This window comes from Garra rufa, chromosome 4 (assembly GCF_049309525.1).
Source record: "Garra rufa chromosome 4, GarRuf1.0, whole genome shotgun sequence".
NCBI lineage: Eukaryota > Metazoa > Chordata > Actinopteri > Cypriniformes > Cyprinidae > Garra > Garra rufa.
The window spans coordinates 21142210-21162247 of NC_133364.1; the positions used below are offsets into that span (position 1 = coordinate 21142210).

General features: G+C 39.2%; 1 protein-coding gene across 1 annotated transcript in view; it reads right to left on the minus strand.

Moving 5' to 3' along the window:
• Positions 1–20038, minus strand: part of hgfa (hepatocyte growth factor a) — a 32991-nt gene that overhangs the window by 4108 nt on the left and 8845 nt on the right. Inside the window, exons 4-16 of the mRNA XM_073838291.1 lie at positions 19889–20003; positions 13695–13837; positions 13033–13153; positions 12795–12913; positions 10984–11149; positions 10432–10565; positions 9626–9719; positions 6225–6361; positions 3723–3755; positions 3233–3341; positions 2342–2416; positions 1494–1631; positions 1307–1413 (exon numbers count right to left, since the gene is read on the minus strand). Coding sequence (XP_073694392.1) covers positions 1307–1413; positions 1494–1631; positions 2342–2416; positions 3233–3341; positions 3723–3755; positions 6225–6361; positions 9626–9719; positions 10432–10565; positions 10984–11149; positions 12795–12913; positions 13033–13153; positions 13695–13837; positions 19889–20003 — 1491 coding nt within the window. The remainder of the gene's footprint in view (positions 1–1306; positions 1414–1493; positions 1632–2341; positions 2417–3232; positions 3342–3722; positions 3756–6224; positions 6362–9625; positions 9720–10431; positions 10566–10983; positions 11150–12794; positions 12914–13032; positions 13154–13694; positions 13838–19888; positions 20004–20038) is intronic.

Below are 20038 nucleotides of genomic sequence, written 5' to 3' on the forward strand. Positions count from 1 at the left end.
ATAATAAATCAGCATATTAGAATGATTTCTGAAGGATCATGTGACACTGAATCCTGGAGTAATGATGCCGAAAATTCAGCTTTGCATCACAGGAATAAATTACATTTTGAAGAATATTAAAATAGAAAACCACCATTTTAAATTGCATTAACATTTCACAATATTACATTTTTTTCTGTATTTTTAATCAAATAAAAGCAGCCTCGATGAGCAAAAAGTCTCATTTAAAAGTTTGAGATCAGTAATAGTTATAATATTACTGCTTAATATTAATATTTTTTGGAACCTGTGATACTTTTTCAGGATTCTTTGATGAAAAAAAATTATTTAAAATAGAAATCCTTTCTAACAACACACCCTACCGTTCAAAAGCCTGGGGTCAGTAAATTTGTATTCTTTCTTTTTTTTAAAAGAAATTAATACTTTAATTCATAATTATTCCTGTTAAATTGACAAAAAGTGATAGTAAAAACTTAACTGTTAGAAAATACTGTTTTTTTAACCTCATATCCATCAAAGAATCAAACTATCACAGGTTCCTCAAAAATATTTGCCAGCACTGTTGCCAACATAGATAATTCCACTAATAAATCAGCATATTAGAATGATTTCTGAAGTAAAAAATGCATTTTAGAGCAGTTTAAAAGACTAATTAACAAGACCTAGAATAACTTAATAATTTAACTCTTCAGACTCAATTATTTTGCATATTATAACCAAAGAAATTAAGCAACAAGTAAAATATGTGATTTTACTCACAATAAACAGGCAAGTAAAGATTTTACTGCAATTAAGTCCTTATTCTGATTATTGGAAATCGCATTTTAGGGATAGTTCACCAAAAAATGAAAATTCTGACATTAATTGCTCACCCTCATGTCGTTCCAAACCTGTAAGACCTTTGTTCACCTTCACAAATTAAGATATTTTTGATGAAATCCGAGAACCTTCTGACCCTGCTTAGACAGGAACGCAACTACCGTGTTCAAGGGCAAGAAAGGTAGAAAGAACATAAATAAAATAGTCCATGTGACATCAATGGTTCAACCTTAATGTCATCAAGCTAAGAGAATACTTTTTGTGCGCAAAAATAACTTTATTCAACAATTTTGTCTCTGCTGTGTCAGTCGCCACACTCTCGAACGCAATAAGCTCTCGGATTTCATCAAAAATATCTTAATTTGTTTTCCGAAGATGAACAAAGGTCTTACGGGTTTGGAAAGACATGAGGGTAAGCAATTAATGACAGAATTTTCATTTTCAGGTGAGCTATACCTTTAATGGTGGCAATAGGTTAGAATAGTACCTTTAGTGTCTCCCCAGCCGTACATGAGGCAGTAGGTGCCTTCTGCAACAGCACATCCTGCGACAGGAAGCAGCACAGTTCGCACATGCTCAGAGAGAGGGGCAGGCCTGGGCATAAGACTATGAGTTACCATAAGGATGGCTGGATGGATGAGAAGATGAATGGGCAGATGGAGAAATGCACTTACGTTGCGAGTTTGAGCAGGGCCAAGTTGGATCCCTCGGGCCCGCAGACCACATGTGCGATCCGGAGACCCTCTGTGCCGGTGGACGCGTTGAGATGAAGAAGCCCCACCTGCACGGTGTACTCGGAGAGGTCAGGAACGCTGAGGAACGTACAAGAAATAAGTATATATGTCAAGTACAGAAGTTACATGACAACTAAAGTATGCAACTTAAGAACTGTGATAAGTCATTTGAGCCTTCTGAAAATACATAAACTGATGTGGATCGCAGACAGAGCGGAGAAGACTTTCTACAAGCGTGAGATATGTAAGTTGGCGAGCATCCCTGGTAAAGTCATCTCCAGTTCTGATCAAGGCGTAGAGGTCAGTTCTAGCGTCCAGCCCGGCCTGTGTCTTCATGCGAAGCACAAGATAGCTGAACTCACCAGGGAGCGGATCTGGGGAATGTAGAGATGATCGAAAAGCCAGACACGCTCGCTCTCGCTCTCCTTCTGTCCCCCTGTTCCCCCTCAAACTAAACAGAGCCAGCAGGTTTTCACTCAAGTGCCACTGAAGCAGATCCACAGACGTATATCATGCAGCCGAACGCAGAGTCTAAACAGATGCACCACTGACAGAGCAGAGAACCATCAGTCACAACTCAAGCGGATCTGTCACTACTCTCTCTTAAACCGGAAACTCTGGATCCGCACGTCTCATAGAAAACATCAACTGACAGATGGGAACACAAGGCCGGGACGAGCCCGAATCAGGCACGCCCACGAATGAGCAAAAATCAAATGTGGTTTGTATTGACAAGAGAGAGGCGCTAGTTCATAGTAGATGTAAGATGGGTTCAACGGAAGGATTACCAGGTAGAGAAGCACTGTTGATCAGTCAAAACCCATTCCTCTCTGATGAGAGAGCCACCGCACCAATGTCTGTTTCTGCAAGAGGGGAACAGAAGAATCAGAATTTGTCGTTAGAGCCATTTTCTAGACACTAAAACTCATTATTTTGGCCAAATATCCTAAATCATAAAACCATCTGCCAAATAAATACGTAATTTTATGCTCATTCTCAAACTTTTTTTTTTTTTTCCAATAGAGAATGTACTTTTTTCTTTAAATTATATCGCAATACTGTACATTGTGGAAGGTTGTAACCTCCTATTGTCACTTAAAAGATTTTGATCTGATTTAACTAGTTTTGTAGGTTCTAGTTCAGTCATGAAACTCCAGATGGTTTACATGCAATCTGCTAGCAATCACATAATTTCCTACATGGCACAAGTCAAATGGCCCCTGCTGATTTTGAAGTCTATGATATTGCTTGCTCAACATTTAAGTAGTCTTTTTCAGTTAGCTGTGAGCTTGTATTGCATTGCGCTATAAGATTTCCTCTGAAACCTTCCACCTCCCCCAGCACCACCTGTCTAGATCTGCTTAGATTAGTCAATATACATATTCATGGAGCCACGGTGAGTATTTGTTGGCAGTAGCAAGTCCATACTTGCTCTGCAGCAGCATGCGTAGCAGATCTAGTCCACCAATAATGTATTTACATTCTTTTATTGATGTTATATAATATTTTTCACTTGAATAAAACCAGTTCAGTTGAGTTGATGAGTTAGATGTTACTATTTTGGTGTATGTTTAATATTTAAAACATAACAGTATTCTTTTGATCTGCTTATTTGCTTTAAATTATTTAATTACTGTAGGTTGACTTTATCAGTGGATTATACATAATACTAAGTGTACCCTTTCTGAATGCTGACCACCCAGCTTCCATCCTCTGCCCGTTGCACTTGCATCCCTCCAACAATCCGTGTGGTTTTGTGTATAAAACAAGACGGTTTTGGTACTCCGCCTGCAAAAAGCAAAAGAAATAACTGTTAGAGAAGACTTAATGAAAAGGTTAATACAGTAAAACAATAGATATTTTTTGAAAACATATTGAATATGTACTATAGAATAACCTAGTCGAGTAGTTTCAGGACCCAGATTTTACATTAAACATAAAAACACAAAACTACACAGGCCCAATAATATGCTAAATTAATAATAATAAAAAAAAGAAATGGATAATTATGTAAATTTCAATAGGGCACTTGTAGATATGGCTTCATTTTGCTTAGCACTTAAATGTTTTTTTTTTTCATATTATTTATTTGAATATTATTTTTTATGTTTTATTTCATTATTTGCATTTAGCACATTTTCTCTTCTTAAAAAAATCACATAAACTTACTCTTTAGATGGTCATCAGATGACACTGATTTACCTGAATAATAAAGAAATACATTTAATGTTAGTTTGCTCTCAAAGCCAGCAAAATATTTTAATAAAACATAGTACTCCTTGTTAAAGAAAATTCAGGCAAACACAATCTCAATTAAAAACAATTATCAATTAAAATGGTCATACTGTTGAACTTAAAAAGAATCTAATGCAATAACCATAAACCTAAATATAATCGTGGAACTATGCCCAAAATGTTTCCTGTTATGTCAGTCCTACACAAACAGCATCTCATTCATTATCAACATACACTAGCACACCATCACAAATGTGCATGAAATGAAATGATAAAAATCCAGCTGCAGTGACAGATTATGGTCACAAAGATGAAGAGTACTGCATCTGTCTGGCATTATAGTGTGACGCCTCGTTCAAGGAGACAATAACCACAGACACAAACTCAGCACATATCATCCAACAGGCTTTGAAAGCTACAAATAATGACAAAACACCCCTGGAGTGGAGGTCAAGAGACCCTGTCTGTCATCATAACCAGAGTTGTGTGCCATTCAGAATTAAATTGAGAATGTGTTTTACATTCCAACTGGACAGCCAAATTTGAAATGAGGTTGTAGAATATAGGATTTCAAGGAAAGGATTTAAGGAAGTAGAAGATTTACTGCTTATCAAATAAATTAATATAAATTACTGCCATATTTAGTTTTTAACTAGTACTGTACAAGAAAAAGTCTAGACGTAAATACAGATGGATGAATTAATGGATGGATGGATGGATGATGTATACAAAAGCAGACAGACAAATTGACTGACATATGGATAGACAGACAGACAGACTAAAATATGGATAGACAGATAGACAGACTGACTGACTGACATATGGATAGACAGACAGACAGACAGACAGACAGACAGACTGACAAAATTGGACAGACAGACAGACAGACAGACAGACAATTGGATAGACAGACAGACTGACATATGGATAGACAGACTGACAGACTGACAATTGGATAGACAGACAGACTGACATATAGATAGAAAGACAGACAGATTGACATATGGATAGACAGACTGACATATGGATAGACTGACAGACTGACTGACATATGGATAGACAGACTGACATATGGATAGACAGACAGACTGACTGACATATGGATAGACAGACTGACATATAGATAGAAAGACAGACAGATTGACATATGAATAGACAGACTGACATGGATAGACTGACAGACTGACTGACATATGGATAGACAGACTGACATATGGATAGACAGACAGACAGACAGACAGACAGACAGACAGACAGACAGACAGACAGACAGACAGACAGACAGACAGACAATTGGATAGACAGACAGACTGACATATGGATAGACAGACTGACAGACTGACAATTGGATAGATAGACAGACTGACATATAGATAGAAAGACAGACAGATTGACATATGGATAGACAGACTGACATATGGATAGACTGACAGACTGACTGACTGACATATGGATAGACAGACTGACATATAGATAGAAAGACAGACAGATTGACATATGGATAGACAGACTGACATATAGATAGAAAGACAGACAGATTGACATATGGATATACAGACTGACATATGGATAGACAGACAGACAGACAGACTGACTGACATATGGATAGACAGACTGACATATAGATGGAAAGACAGACAGATTGACATATGGATAGACAGACTGACAGACAGACAGACAGACAGACAGACAGACAGACAGACAGACAGACAGACAGACAGACAGACAGACAGACAGACAGACTGACACTTGGACAGACAGACAGACAGACAGACAGACAGACAGACAGACAGACAGACAGACAGACAGACAGACAGACAGACAGACAGACAGACAGACAGACAGACAGATGGATAGACAAACTGACAGACAGACTGACATATGGACAGACAGACAGACAGACAGACAGACAGACAGACAGACAGACAGACAGACAGACAGACAGACAGACAGACAGACAGACAGACAGACAGATTGACATATGGATAGAGAGACTGACATATGGATATACTGACAGACTGACTGACATATGGATAGACAGACTGACATATGGATAGACATACTGACATATGGATAGACTGACAGACTGACTGACATATGGATAGAAAGACAGACTGACAGACTGACAGACAGACAGACAGACAGACAGACAGACAGACAGACAGACAGATAGATTGACATATGGATAGACAGACAGACATATGGATAGACAAACTGACAGAAGGACTGACTGACTGGCATATGGATAGACAGACAGACTGACATATGGACAGATAGACAGACAGCTTCACCAGGTAAAATTTTGGCAAACATGATAGGTATGTTAGACCAGCACCAAACCAGAAGCCATGCTGAACCAGTCTGAAAATTCATGCTGGTCTACACTGGTCTTTTAACCAGGGAAAAGAGGAGAGAAACAGGAAGTAGGAAACTCACATCGCTCTAGTCCGCAGTAGTCCCAGGGAATGGAGGAGTTGGACGTGTAACACCATGGCCCGTGCTTATCTCGGTCTGGATTCCTGCACAAGTTCAACTCTAAGCCCGCGCTGGCCTTCGCTGACTGCGTGTCTCTCCTACACACACAAAAAACAAAGAACAGGAAATCAGCTACTCAGTTCAGAGAAACAGGCCAGCAAGAGGAATGGAAATGTTGACTCGTATGTCATCGTGTGACAAGATGTTCAAAGAAGGAATCATATTAATATCATCCCTCCAGCACCCATAAAAGATTGAAAGTATGAACTCAGAACAGTCACTGCGGCTCTGCATATTACACCACCTGTCCTCAAGGCTACATACGAGCCAGGCCGAAGGTGTGCGCCAAGCGACTTCTACAGAGTTGACTTACAAAGAAAATAAATCCTAGAGCGAGACAGACAGCCCTCGGATCGCAGGGGCTGAAAACCCCGAATGAAAAATGAATAGGAAGCAAAGACTGATAGAGTGGAGAGGTAATTTCTCGTCCCCCGTGACCGCTGAACAAGCCAACGTTGAGTTTTCTCAGAGACAACCTTTCGACCCCATGTGAGGCAGACTCGCTGGCTGGACGCCATTTGAAGAAGCTGATTGGCTTTGATCTGCCCGTGTTTTGAGAGCGGGGGACAGCACTTCCTGGGGTCAGAGGTCACTCCTGCAACATGTCCATCTGTCTGTGCCATTTTGGCTTTTAAAATTCCTGTAAATTAAGTGATGTTAACAGCTTCGCCCGAGCTGAGGGACTACAGGATGCTGAGCGAGCTGCTTTATGGGGCATTTGTCTCCCGAGGAACAGTGTGTGGTATTTTCTGTCCTCAGTGTATCAGTGATGAATACGAGCGGCCCGGCTCTCCCTTCTCTGTTTGTTATCACTGCCTCAGTTCTCTTTCAATGTTGTAATACTGCCTGATAACCGCCTTTCAAAATAAACTCCACATCACTGCTAATATATGACTTCTACAAAGAAAACTCGTTCCAAGAGTCAACGGGAACCCATGAGAGAGCAAAAGTGCAAGACAGCGCTAAATATTTCAAAACCTAGTTAATTGCCTCACTGCCTACATAGATAGCTGCCTTCTAAGACAGCAGCCTAACTGCAATAGAGCATTGTGATGGTGGCACGCTGTCCATGTAACATTATTGTCATTATCAGGAGGTTCAGCAGATGTCTGTGGAAATTAAATGAATTTGGAGTGCCTATATAATATCAACATTTCACTCATTTACCAGCCATCTTGGATCTTTTCACTAAACTCATTGCATAATTGATTATGGAGCAAAGAGGGAACTGACAGCACACAGACAGACAAGACAGAGCATATTGCTTCTGGTATGAAACAAGGACTCTGTCACCCCCCCGGACTTTCATGTTGGTTTCTCCCATTTTCCCCCGCAGTTCTGAGTGTTTTGGTTTCTCCCTCATTGTTGTCACCTGGATGTTTGTAATTTACCTGATGTCTGTCTATTTAAGGTGTGTGTTTTCCCCTGCATTCTGTCGGTCTTTGATGTTACCTCCTTGTGTTCCTGTGTCTGCCTGTATTCCATTGGATTTATTAAATACGTTTAATTTTATTACGTCGTTGTTCGTGTGTTCCTGCCTGCTCCGTGACAGACTCTGCTTTCAAATTTTGTCATTTTGTAAGAAACTCAAAAAATAAACACCGTTTTGTGGCTCCGTAATGTGTCGTGACAGATCACTGTATTGCCTCTATTTATGTGACACGTAAACCAATCGTCTTTTCATATTTACATAAAGCACGAAATAAACATGAATGAACATCTGAGCGTATTTTTTTTAAAACTGTGAAAGATCTCAATATACACTTCCAGTTCGGTTATTAGGGCACTATGAAATCTGTTCTGTTTTTTCTTTTTCCCCAAAATTCAATTTTATTTTTTACTTATTAATTTTATTAGATATTAGATATTTTTTCTGCATTACATTTTAATCAATTAATAACATTCTGATAATCAAAACACTTCAGTCTAATCAATTAAATTCATAAACATGATAATGATTTAGAAATTTTATGATTGATTAAATTTTCACAATAATCCGACTTTAATAGGACCAATTTTATATTTTCCCAGAAAATCTTTGCTGTCTGTTATTTTTTTCATACATATTTTATCATTTAAAAAGTTTTGCCCCATAAAAAGAAATGAATGCATAAAACAATTGACAATTTTTTTTTTTATCTAACAAAATGAAACAATTCACAATTGCTTTTATTTTTGGGCAACATAACAGAGGTTTAAATTAAAAATATGAATGAAAAATTGCCTTCCTTAAAAATTCCTTAAATAATGTTTTAATAAATTGTATTATTATTATTACCAGGAGTACATTCTATTGTACAATATACATTTCTGCCATATTTTCAAGGAAATCCCGGGTATTAATATAACATAAATGATGTCTCTTACTGAAATACTATATGTAGTAGAAAACCTATAAAAGACTTATTTTAAAAATTCACATCATTTTATATATATTTTGGACTATTATTTCGATAATGTGAAATGGTTACACTCCGTGAGCTACTGCCACTACTTATTGACAAGAAACGCTAGATGCCATCCTGACAAGATGTAAACATGCCAACATTGTCATGACGCCGCAGCCACTGAAGGACTTTCTCAGCGCGGATTTCACTAGATATCTGGGGCGTATAGACTCCTGGTGGGGAAAAAATTATGTTACGGTATTTGGTTTAAGCCTACGCTTATATCCATCGCCACCTGTTAGCTCTTTCAGTAGCTGTGGTCAACGTATCAGTATTTTATCTTCATAGTTGTGTTGCGGTAAAAATAACAATAGGTAGTGCCAGCAGTGTTGCCAAATCCGCAGTTTTCCTGCAAAATTGGGCTACTTTACCACTGTTGCTGTGGGTTGTTTAGCCCCTGGAATGCAATTTTTAATGGGGACTCTCTTCAAAACATGATTAGGCTAGTTTTGGGATAGTTTTAAGTAGCAATTGGACAGGTTTTTGTTGTGAAAACCTGGCAACCCTGAGTGTCAGTAGCTCACAGAGTGCAACGACTTCACATCATTAAAGTAATGTCACCCGTAAATCCTTCATGGGTTTTCCACTACATATTTCAGTAAGAGACATCATTTACGTTATATTAAGCCATACAAGTCTTAAAACCCGGGGTTTCCTTTAAAAAGTAGTCTTTTGTGGTTTGATATTCACAATAGATTCTAGTCCAAATCACAATTGATTATGTGTTCCCTGCTTATGATCGGACAATGGTAGCCAGTTTTTTTTTTTAAACACTGGAAAAGAAAGTATTTTAACTTTGAAAAAAATGACACATGGCAGCTTTAAACAGTTCCAAGTGATTTTATGGAAACATACCTGAATGTGTGGTCGGACCACAGCCCACAAGGAATACCAGATCTTGTTTTCGACAAATTACCACGGTAACTCTCCCCGTTGTCTTCATAACATTCTAGGACACAGATAAAACAGACATAAAGATAACATAAACAATGTTAACATGTATAAACACATGCATGTACCTTCAGTAAAATCCATGCTTATTCAAAGCTCCATGTTGGATTTGCTGATTGTATCCATGCTGTCATGAAGTAAGCATGTCTGAAATAGCATTTTATTAGTGGGGGAGGGCCAATTTCACGTCAGGGGCCACTTTACAATTGGTGGTTGGCAAACATGTAAGGGAAAAAAGCTTTTGTCTCTGCCAACATCTGAGTGAAGTTTGAGTGAATCCAGAGAGGCACTGCCCTGTCTCTCTGACCTAAAACCTCAAAGGGACTCTTCTGGTCTTTGAAAACACAAAGTCAGAATTTACATCAAAAAAGATCATTCTAACAGGATTTTCAAACAGATTACACGATATGCACAGAAGAATCCTTTTATTTTCATTTGTGTGACACAGATGAAGGGGAATGTGAGGGTACCCAGAAGAAAAACCACACTCGAGCTGGGTGCCAGATCTTTACAGGCCAGATCTTGATGGCGCCTGTGCGCAAAACATCTTTGTCTTTCATCATTAAAATTCTTGTAAATTATGATGAGCTAAGCGGTTTGGAACAACACAATTCATTATGTGGTTAAATACGGTTCGTGATTCCTAGCCATGCGGTGCAATACACGTGTGAGAGTGTGTGTAAGCGTGGAAGAAGTGTGTGTGGGCTCACCTGTGCTGTCAGAGCGCTCTGACTCACATCTGGGGATGTTGGTACAGAAAGCTTTGCGTACTTTCGGGTCTGTGGTGAAACACCAGGGAATATCAGAGCCATCGGGGTTTCTGCAAAAGTTCTCCCTGAGATCCCTGAGTGGGACACAAACAGTTTTGAAAAATCATTTTTTACAAGTGTATTTTTCTTGCAGTTTTAGGGCGAGATACAACTATGTGAAAATTTGGAATCTGAGGGTGAAAAAAATCTAAATATTGAGAAAATCACCTTTAAAGTTGTCCAGATTAATTCTTACAAATGCATAGCACTAATCAAAAATTAAGTTTTGACATATTTCCGTACAAAATTGACAAAATATCTTTACGTAATATTCTAATGATTTTTGGCATAAAAGAAAAATCAATCATTTTGACCCATACAATGGGTTGGCTATTGCTACAAATATACCCATGCTACTTAGGACTGGTTTTGTAGTCCAGGGTCACATATTGTTTAAAATGTATTATAATCTAGTTCTGATACTACAAAAAACAGTAGTGTAGCATGACTCACTTGCATTTATAGTTGTGCGGCGTGTATGAATGGTTGTGAGGAAATAGGGCGTCCCAGCGTTGACAGGTCACACCTGCAGGGGTCACATTGACTGTACCCCTGTAGCCCTCTCCCTGACCCCGAAAACAAGAGGTGGTCACCTCCACTTCCACATCATTATCTAAGTCTGAACATAAAGAGTGAGAGAATGTCAGGAATTCTAAGCATCAGCATTTGAAAAATGTTTCCATTGGAAAGGTGCCACGGATGAAATACAGGAGTAGCACTTGAACCACGGGATTTACGACAAGTCAGTGCACCTGTACACAATCCCTGGGCTAAACTAAATATCCTACACATGTAAGTATATGTGATAGGAGAGTGGTTTCCACCAAATGCGTTAGAAACATTAGTATACACTACCGGTCAAAAGTTTGGGGTCAGTAAGAGTTGTAATGTTTTTACAGAAAGACTCTTATGCTCATCAGTGCTGCATTTATTTAATCAAAAATATAGAAAAAAAACTGTAATATTGTGAAAATGTTATTACAATATAAAATAATGGTTTCTATTGTAATATACTTTACAATTTAATTTATTCCTGTGATGCAAAGCTGAATTTTCATCAGCCATTACTTCAGTCTTAAGTGTCATATGATCCTTCAGAAATCATTCTAATATACTGATTTATTATTAGAATGATCTATATTGGATCTATATTTGATTATATATTGCAACAGTTGCCCTGCAAAGTATTTATTTAGAAATTGTGATATTTTTTCAGGATTCTTTGATGAATAAAAAGCTCAAAAGAACAACATTTATTCAAAATATAAATATTTTCTAACAATGTAAGTATTTGCTATCACTTTTTATAAATTTAACACACCCTTGGTGAATAAAAGTATTAATTTCTTTCAAAAAAAAAAAAAGAAGAAGAGAAATGTACTGAATTTACTGGTAGTGTATAAGTTGAGAATAAGATAAAATAAGTTATATAATATAATGTAATAAAAAATATAGTTGAGGTAAAAAGTTTTCAGAATCTGCAAAATGTTAATTATTTTACCAAAATAAGAGGGTTCATACAAAATGCATGCTGTTTTTTATTTAGTACTGACCTGAACATGATATTTCACATAGAATGTACATATAGTTCAGAAGAGAAAATAATAGTAGCATTTTTAAAAATGACCCTGTTTAAAAGTTTACATACACTTTATTCTTTATACTGTGTTGTTACCAGAATGATCCAAAGCTGTTTTTTTTTTTTGTCCTGAGCAGCCACACTGCCAGGTGTTCTTCAGAAAAATCCATCAGGTTGTCCCACAAATTGTTTTGTGTATTTTAACCCTTTCCAACAATAACCGTAATATTTTGAGATCTATCTTTTTACACTGAGGACAACTGAGGGACTCAACTATTACAGAAGGTTCAGAAGGAAAAAACGATGCATTAAGAGCCAGGGGTGAAAACTTTTGAACAAAATGAAGATGTGTACATTTTTCTTATTTTGCCAAAATATCTTCTTTTTTTTCCCATTTAGTACTGCCCTTCGGAAGCTACCGAAGATACTTACATGTTTCCCAGAAGACAAAATAAGTTCAATTTACCCTGCTCTTCAAATTCAAAAAGTTTTCACCCCCTTGCTCTTATAAAAATATCTTATTCAGGTCAGTACATGCATTTTGTATGATTGCTCTTATTTTGGTAAAATAATTAACATTTTACAGATTCTGCAAGGTGTATGTAAACTTTTGACCTCAACTGTAAAAAAAAAAAAAAAAGCTAAAACAGGTTTTGTAGAATGAAAGGTGAAAAAGTCAACATACCGCACACACTGATGTTACAGTATTCCCATGGTGTGTTTTTGTCCATTGTGTAACACCATGGACGCACATCATTATTAGGATTGCGGCAGTAGTTGTCATCCAGGCCTTTACCTACATGCCTATAAATAGAGATACAGAGGATCATGTTGTAAATCACACAATTGGTATGTGTGTGTGTGTGTGTGTGTGTGTGTGTGTGTGTGTGTGTGTGTGTGTGTACACATGTCAATATATATACCTGTGAGGCTGGTAGGTGTGTTTATGAGGTTTCTGTGAGTCCCATCTCTGGCACTCTTTCCCACTCTCTGTGTGATCCATGGGCCCTCTGTATGTTTCCCCATTACACTTCAAACACTCCACTACAAACATACATGCACACAGGTATTACAAACACTAAATGCACATATTACAATTCATGCAGACAGCACAAAAAACACAAATAGATTTGCAGATTTACACAGATATAAAAGCACATATGATGAGCTCAGATGCAAAACCGCTTCAGTCACAAATGAGATAATGATACTGAGTGAATGCTCTCGACACACAGTATACGTCCATCAAATACTTTTACTTCAAACTAAATCCTAGCCTCAGCCCAATCAGAAGTACTAGTACTTAGGTAGAAACCTATGCATAGGAGACTGATAAATGCTTATTTTAAAGAAAAACATCAGATGGACTTAGAGGCTTTCGCATCTGAACTCTTCATATGTGACCCTGGACCACAAAACCAGTCATAAGTGTCAATTTTTTAAACAACCTAATGATTTTTGGAATAAAAGAAATTCAATAATTTTAACCCATACAATGTATTTTTGCTACAAAAACCGTGCTACTTAAGACTGCTTTTATGGTCCAGGGTCACATATTATATACTGTATTAAAGTCATATCTAACCTTCTGAACACTGGGGAAGCCCACATTCTTGGTGCCGAGTTTCAGTGAGTTCAGTGAAGCACCAGGGTCCACTTGGATCGTTGTCTGGGTTTCGGCAGAAGTTCTGACGCAGGTCAAACTTTTTGTGTCTGGCAGGCTTGAAACTGATGAATCAATATAATAAGACAGGAAAAACAGAGTTTAAATTCTGTAATTGTGATTAACCACTTCAAACTGTCTTTTTTCAGGGTGTCCAGCCCTTCCCCTTGAGGGCCACTGTTCTGCAGAGTTTAGCTCCAAGTCTAATTAAACACACATGAACTAGCTAATAGAGATCTTTAAAATTACTAGAAACTTCCAGGAAGGTGTGTTGGAACAGGTTGGAGAGGAATGTTGCAGAGTGTTCCAGGAGAAGGACTGGACACACCTGTTTTTTTGGAACACTGATTGAATAAATCAGATAAATCAGACAAAAAGTCAGCTTAGACGAGTATGAATTTTGAGTTAAGGCTGGAGTGCACTATACAATTTTGCCCTGATTTTTTCTCGATTTACAGTCCGAACAAGTTGATGCTAGTTGCTGAAAGTCAGAGTCAGTCTTCAGAGCCAGACAAATTTCATAGGAAATCATGTAGCTTATAATGAACACAGACTGCTGATTTAACTTGAGAACTCGCATAGCCATGCTGTTCAACAGCAAAACTTAGCGGATGAAGCTGGTTGGCTCCTTGATAGAACTAGAAATCTGTTGGTCTTTTAGCAGAGGTCCACACCAGAATAGTCAATGCTCTACAGCAGGGGTGCCCAAACTTGGTCCTGAAAGGCCAGTGTCCTGCAGAGTTTAGCTCCAACCCTAAGAAGATACACCTGAATCAGCGAATCAAGCTCTTATTAGTCATACTAGAGACTTCCCAGCAGGTGTGTTGAGGCAAGTTGGAGCTAAACTCTGCAGAATTCCAGCCCTCCAACACCGGGTTTGGTGACATGTGGTCGACAATCTACAGGTTGACCAAAATGGTCTACCACAGGGGTGTCCAATACTGCTCCTAGAGGGACACCGTTTACACATGAACCAGCTGTTCAAGGTGTTCTGGATTACAAATAACCCCTCCAAAAAGGTATGTTGGAGAAGGTAGGACCTAAGCTCTAGAGGAAAATTGTCCACTACTGTAGAAGCAGGACTGGACAGCCCTTGTCAACGAGGTCTCACAGTCCTATATATGATAAATAGTATGGAAGACGTATGGCAACTGCCCTGCAGAGTTTAGCTCAAACTCACCTACCTATTTCTAAGCTTTTTCTGAAAAGCTAGGCTGCGGACTTTGAGGCAGCAAGTCATCATGAACACACACCCAGAGCAGTGGGCAGATATTTTTGCTACAGTGTCCAGGGAGCAGTAGGTGCCTTGCTCAAGGGTCTCACTTCAGTCATGGAATTGAGGGTGGAGAGAACACTGGTCATTTACTGCCCCCACCTTCAATCCCTGCCGTCACCAAGACTTGATCCCCCAACCTTTGGGTTATAAGTTGGACTCTCTAACCACTAGGCCGCGACTGCCCCCATTTAAAATCTACAATGCTGATTTCTCGCTAAAAATAACATCAAAAGTGCAAAAAATATTGAAAAACGGACAGGATTGTGGGATATCAAAGGCAGTGAAGGATACATCTATGCTGCCTTCAAAATTGATCAGATGAAGATATCTCAGGAGACAGGAAGTGAAGCTGACATTGGATTCAGATGAGCCTTCATGCCTTCCTACCCTGAAATGTGTCCTCTGAAGGCAGCTTTTTGGACACAGCCATACTTTCTAGTAGCTCTAAGGTTGGAGCTGAACTTGGGCCAGATTAGAGGAACCCTGGTCTACCAGATTGACTTGGATCAATCACCTAAACCAGCCCAGACCAGCTACAACTAAGAAGCTCAATGTGCCCCAACCGATGCTCTCTGATGATCTGGATCTAACTGAACCTAAACCACAATATCAATTTGGAAATTTCCTGTTGCTTCTAAAACATCAAAATAACTTAGAATGACACCAAATCAGGATACCATCTAAACAAAAGCCATGCAGAGCAGACGAATTGCTTCATCAACTGGGTTACGAAAGGCGTGCAGTGCTGGAATGGAGTGTGTTTCTGCATCTGGATCTTGTGGCTGGTTCCACAAAGCAGTGGGTAGCATTTTGCTGTGGTGTCCGGGGTTTGGTGCCTTGCACAAGGCAGTCGTACCATAGTCGTGGTATTAAAGGTGGAAGAAAGCACTGGTCATTCACTATCCCCCACCTACAATCCCTGCCGGTACCAAGACTCGAACCCGCAACCTTTAGGTTACAAGTTAGACTCTCTAACCACGACTGCCCTCATTTAAATACAACAATACTAATTTCTCGCTAGAAATAATATCAATAGAGAAAAAAGTTGGTCAGAAACATACATTTGCACACAAACTAACCACCAACCTCAACTTTCAGATGCTATCTTTACATTTTTAGCTCAACCATCATGAAATGGAACGCACAGGATTATGGGATATCAAAGGCAGCGAAGGGATACATCAATGCTGCCTTCAAAAATTGATCTGATAAAGGTATCTCAGGAGGCAGGAACTGAAGCGAACATTGGATTCGGACCTGCCTTCACGCCTTCCTACTATAAAATGTGTCTTCTGAAGGCAGCATTTTCTAGTTTTTGGATGCAGCTCTATTTTAGGCTGGTGCTAAACTCTGGGCCGGATTAGAGGAACCCTGGTCTACCAGGTTGACTTGAATCAATCATCTAAACCAGCCAAGACCAGCTACAAGCTCAAAGTTCAATGTGCCCCAATTGATGCTCTCTGATTATCTGAATCTAACTGAACCTAAACCACAATATTGATTTGGAAAATTCCTGTTGCTTCTAAAACATCAAAATAACTTAGAATGACACCAAATCAGGATACCATCTAAACAAAAGCCATGCAGAGCAGACGAATTGCTTCATCAACTGGGTTACGAAAGGCGTGCAGTGCTGGAATGGATTGTGTTTCTGCATCTGGATCTTGTGGCTGGTTCCACAGAGCAGTGGGTAGCATTTTGCTGTGGTGTCCGGGGAGCAGTTGAGGGTTTGGTGCCTTGCACAAGGCAGTCGTACCATAGTCGTGGTATTAAAGGTGGAAGAAAGCACTCGTCATTCACTATCCCCCACCTACAATCCCTGCCGGTACCAAGACTCGAACCCGCAACCTTTAGGTTACAAGTTAGACTCTCTAACCACGACTGCCCCCATTTAAATACAACAATACTAATTTCTCGCTAGAAATAATATCAATAGAGAAAAAAGTTGGTCAGAAACATACATTTGCACACAAACTAACCACCAACCTCAACTTTCAGATGCTATCTTTACATTTTTAGCTCAAACATCATGAAATGGAACGCACAGGATTATGGGATATCAAAGGCAGCGAAGGGATACATCAATGCTGCCTTCAAAAATTGATCTGATAAAGGTATCTCAGGAGGCAGGAACTGAAGCGAACATTGGATTCGGACCTGCCTTCATGCCTTCCTACTATAAAATGTGTCTTCTGAAGGCAGCATTTTCTAGTTTTTGGATGCAGCTCTATTTTAGGCTGGTGCTAAACTCTGGGCCGGATTAGAGGAACCCTGGTCTACCAGGTTGACTTGAATCAATCATCTAAACCAGCCAAGACCAGCTACAAGCTCAAAGTTCAATGTGCCCCAATTGATGCTCTCTGATGATCTGAATCTAACTGAACCTAAACCACAATATCGATTTGGAAAATTCCTGTTGCTTCTAAAACATCAAAATAAGTTATTATGACACCAAATCAAGATATAATCTAAACAAAAGCCATGCAGAGCAGAATAATTGCTTCATCAACTGAGTTACGAAAGGCGTGCAGTGCTGGAATGGATTGTGTTTCTGCATCTGGCTCTTGTGGCTGGTTCCACAGAGCAGTGGGTAGCATTTTGCTGCGGTGTCCGGGGAGCAGTTGAGGGTTTGGTGCCTTGCACTAGGCAGTCATACCTCAGTCGTGGTATTGAAGGTGGAAGAATGCGCTGGTCGTTCACTATCCCCCACCTACAATCCCTGCCGGTACCAAGACTCGAACCCGCAACCTTTAGGTTACAAGTTAGACCCTCTAACCATGACTTCTCCCATTTAAATACTACAACACTAATTTCTCGGTAGAAATAACATCAATAGAGCAAAAAGTTGGTCAGAAACATACATGTGCACACAAACTAACCACCAACTTTCAGATGCTATCTTTATATTTTTAGCTCAACCATTATGAAATGGAACGCACAGGATTGTGGAATATCAAAGACAGCGAAGCATACATCTATGCTGCCTTCAAAAATTGATCAGATGAATGTATCTCAGGAGACAGGAAGTGAAGTGGACATTGGATTCGGACATGCTGTGTCCTCTGAAGGCAGCATTTTCCAGTTTTCTAGTCGCTCTAAACTCTGGGCTGGATAAGAGGAACCCTGGTCTACCAGGTTGACTTGAATCAATCATCTAAATCAGCCAAGACCAGCTACAACTTCAAAGCTCAATGTGCCCCAACCGATGCTCTCTGATGATCTGAATCTAACTGATCCCAAACCACAATATCGATTTGAAAAATTCCTGTTGCTTCTAAAACATCAAAATAAGTTAGAATGGCAACAAATCATGATACCATCTATACAAAACCCATGCTGAGCAGACGAATTGCTTCAACAACTGGGTTACGAAAGGCGTGCAGTGCTGGAATGGACTGTGTTTCTGCATCTGGCTCTTGTGGCTGGTTCCACATGAGGCCTGAGAGCTCTACAGCTAATGATGTTGTGCTAACAGATGTTAGCCAGCTATTCCTCTCTTGCTGCCAACAGACGCTCTCGCACTCTGAATACAACCCGGACAGAAACTTTAAACCTTCCTTAATCCCATTTACAACACTAGGAAGTCATATGGGTTGGAAATTGGTCATTTATTGGAAATGTTTGTGCAGAAGATTTACATCTCAAAAAGTGGCATTTCTGGGCAGAAAGATGTTGGCTAGCTACCGGCTCTGGAACCAGTACCTTGTTGGTAGAAAAAGAGCTTGCATTTCTCTTTTCAGAGAAGATTTACTTAGTTCTCATCACCTACTCTCTGATTGTTTTCTGCTGTCTCCACATTTGGCTTGGCCGAATAAATGGGGCAGGTGGACACATTGTGCTGGTGGATAGATTGAAAAGGAAAAAGATCTTATCACATGGAAAAAGGTTCTGAGGGAATCGAAGTCGGAAAGTACTGTTATCCATAGGGAGGAGAAGGTCTGGATTAGCATCTGTGCGCTAGTCTCGAATGCTGCTCGTATTTTAATGTGTCTGCGGCTTTGTGAGCTCAGCTGGAGGGCAGACAGAACATGACTTCAGTCCATAAATCCTCCTCCTCTCGTTCTTTCTCTATCTTTCTCTCATTCTCTCACCTCTAAAATCTTTATACAGCTTGTAAGCAGTGTAACTCGTAGAGCTAATAACATCTTGGCTAACAAGGACCTGGCAACAATTGACCACATTAACCAGATTGGCTCGTGTTCACGCAGCCAAGGCATAGTCCCACTTAACTTCTGTTGTCAGAAAGACGACTCTCAAACGACCAGGCCTGAAAGCAATCTCATCTGCAGTCTAGACTAATCAGCGATTGTTGGCAGCCAGCATGCTGGCGGCGATTAACAGCTAATGGCTAAGTCTATGCTAGGAACAGTTGCGAAAACTGCTAGCTGTCAGAGACCATATGAAAATTGCAAATAAGAAGTTTACTAACAGAATGAGTTACAGAGGAGTGAGTGGTTCTAGAGACAAAAGCGACAATTCACTTTGAACACGCCGTTTATTAAATGCAGATATATACACAAAGTGTAAAAAAGGTAGATGCTATTTACACAAAGTGTGACAGAACTTAAATGCTATTTACACTGAGTATAAATATTGTTAGATAATGTTTGCACACAGTGTAAATTGCAACAATTAGCATCTTGTTTACAAGTGCAAACAGTGATAGATGCTATTCACACAAAGTGTAAATAGAAGTGATGTGATATTTATACTAGTGTAAATTATTTGTGCTTTATTTGAATGCAGCGGAATGCAACGTGATTCACTCAGGGAACAAGATCCTGTTCATCCCCAAAACATTTTTAACAAAAAAGCTCATTAAATTAAATAAAATGTTTACTTGTGTTCATGTGGGATGGACATATTCCAGGCTTGACACGTAATTCCAGTCTTTGTGAACGACCTTCTCCCCTTGTAGTTGACACCTGACCCAATGATGCACTCTCTCACATATTCTGTGGAAAACATACGGCACACAGATATTCATATA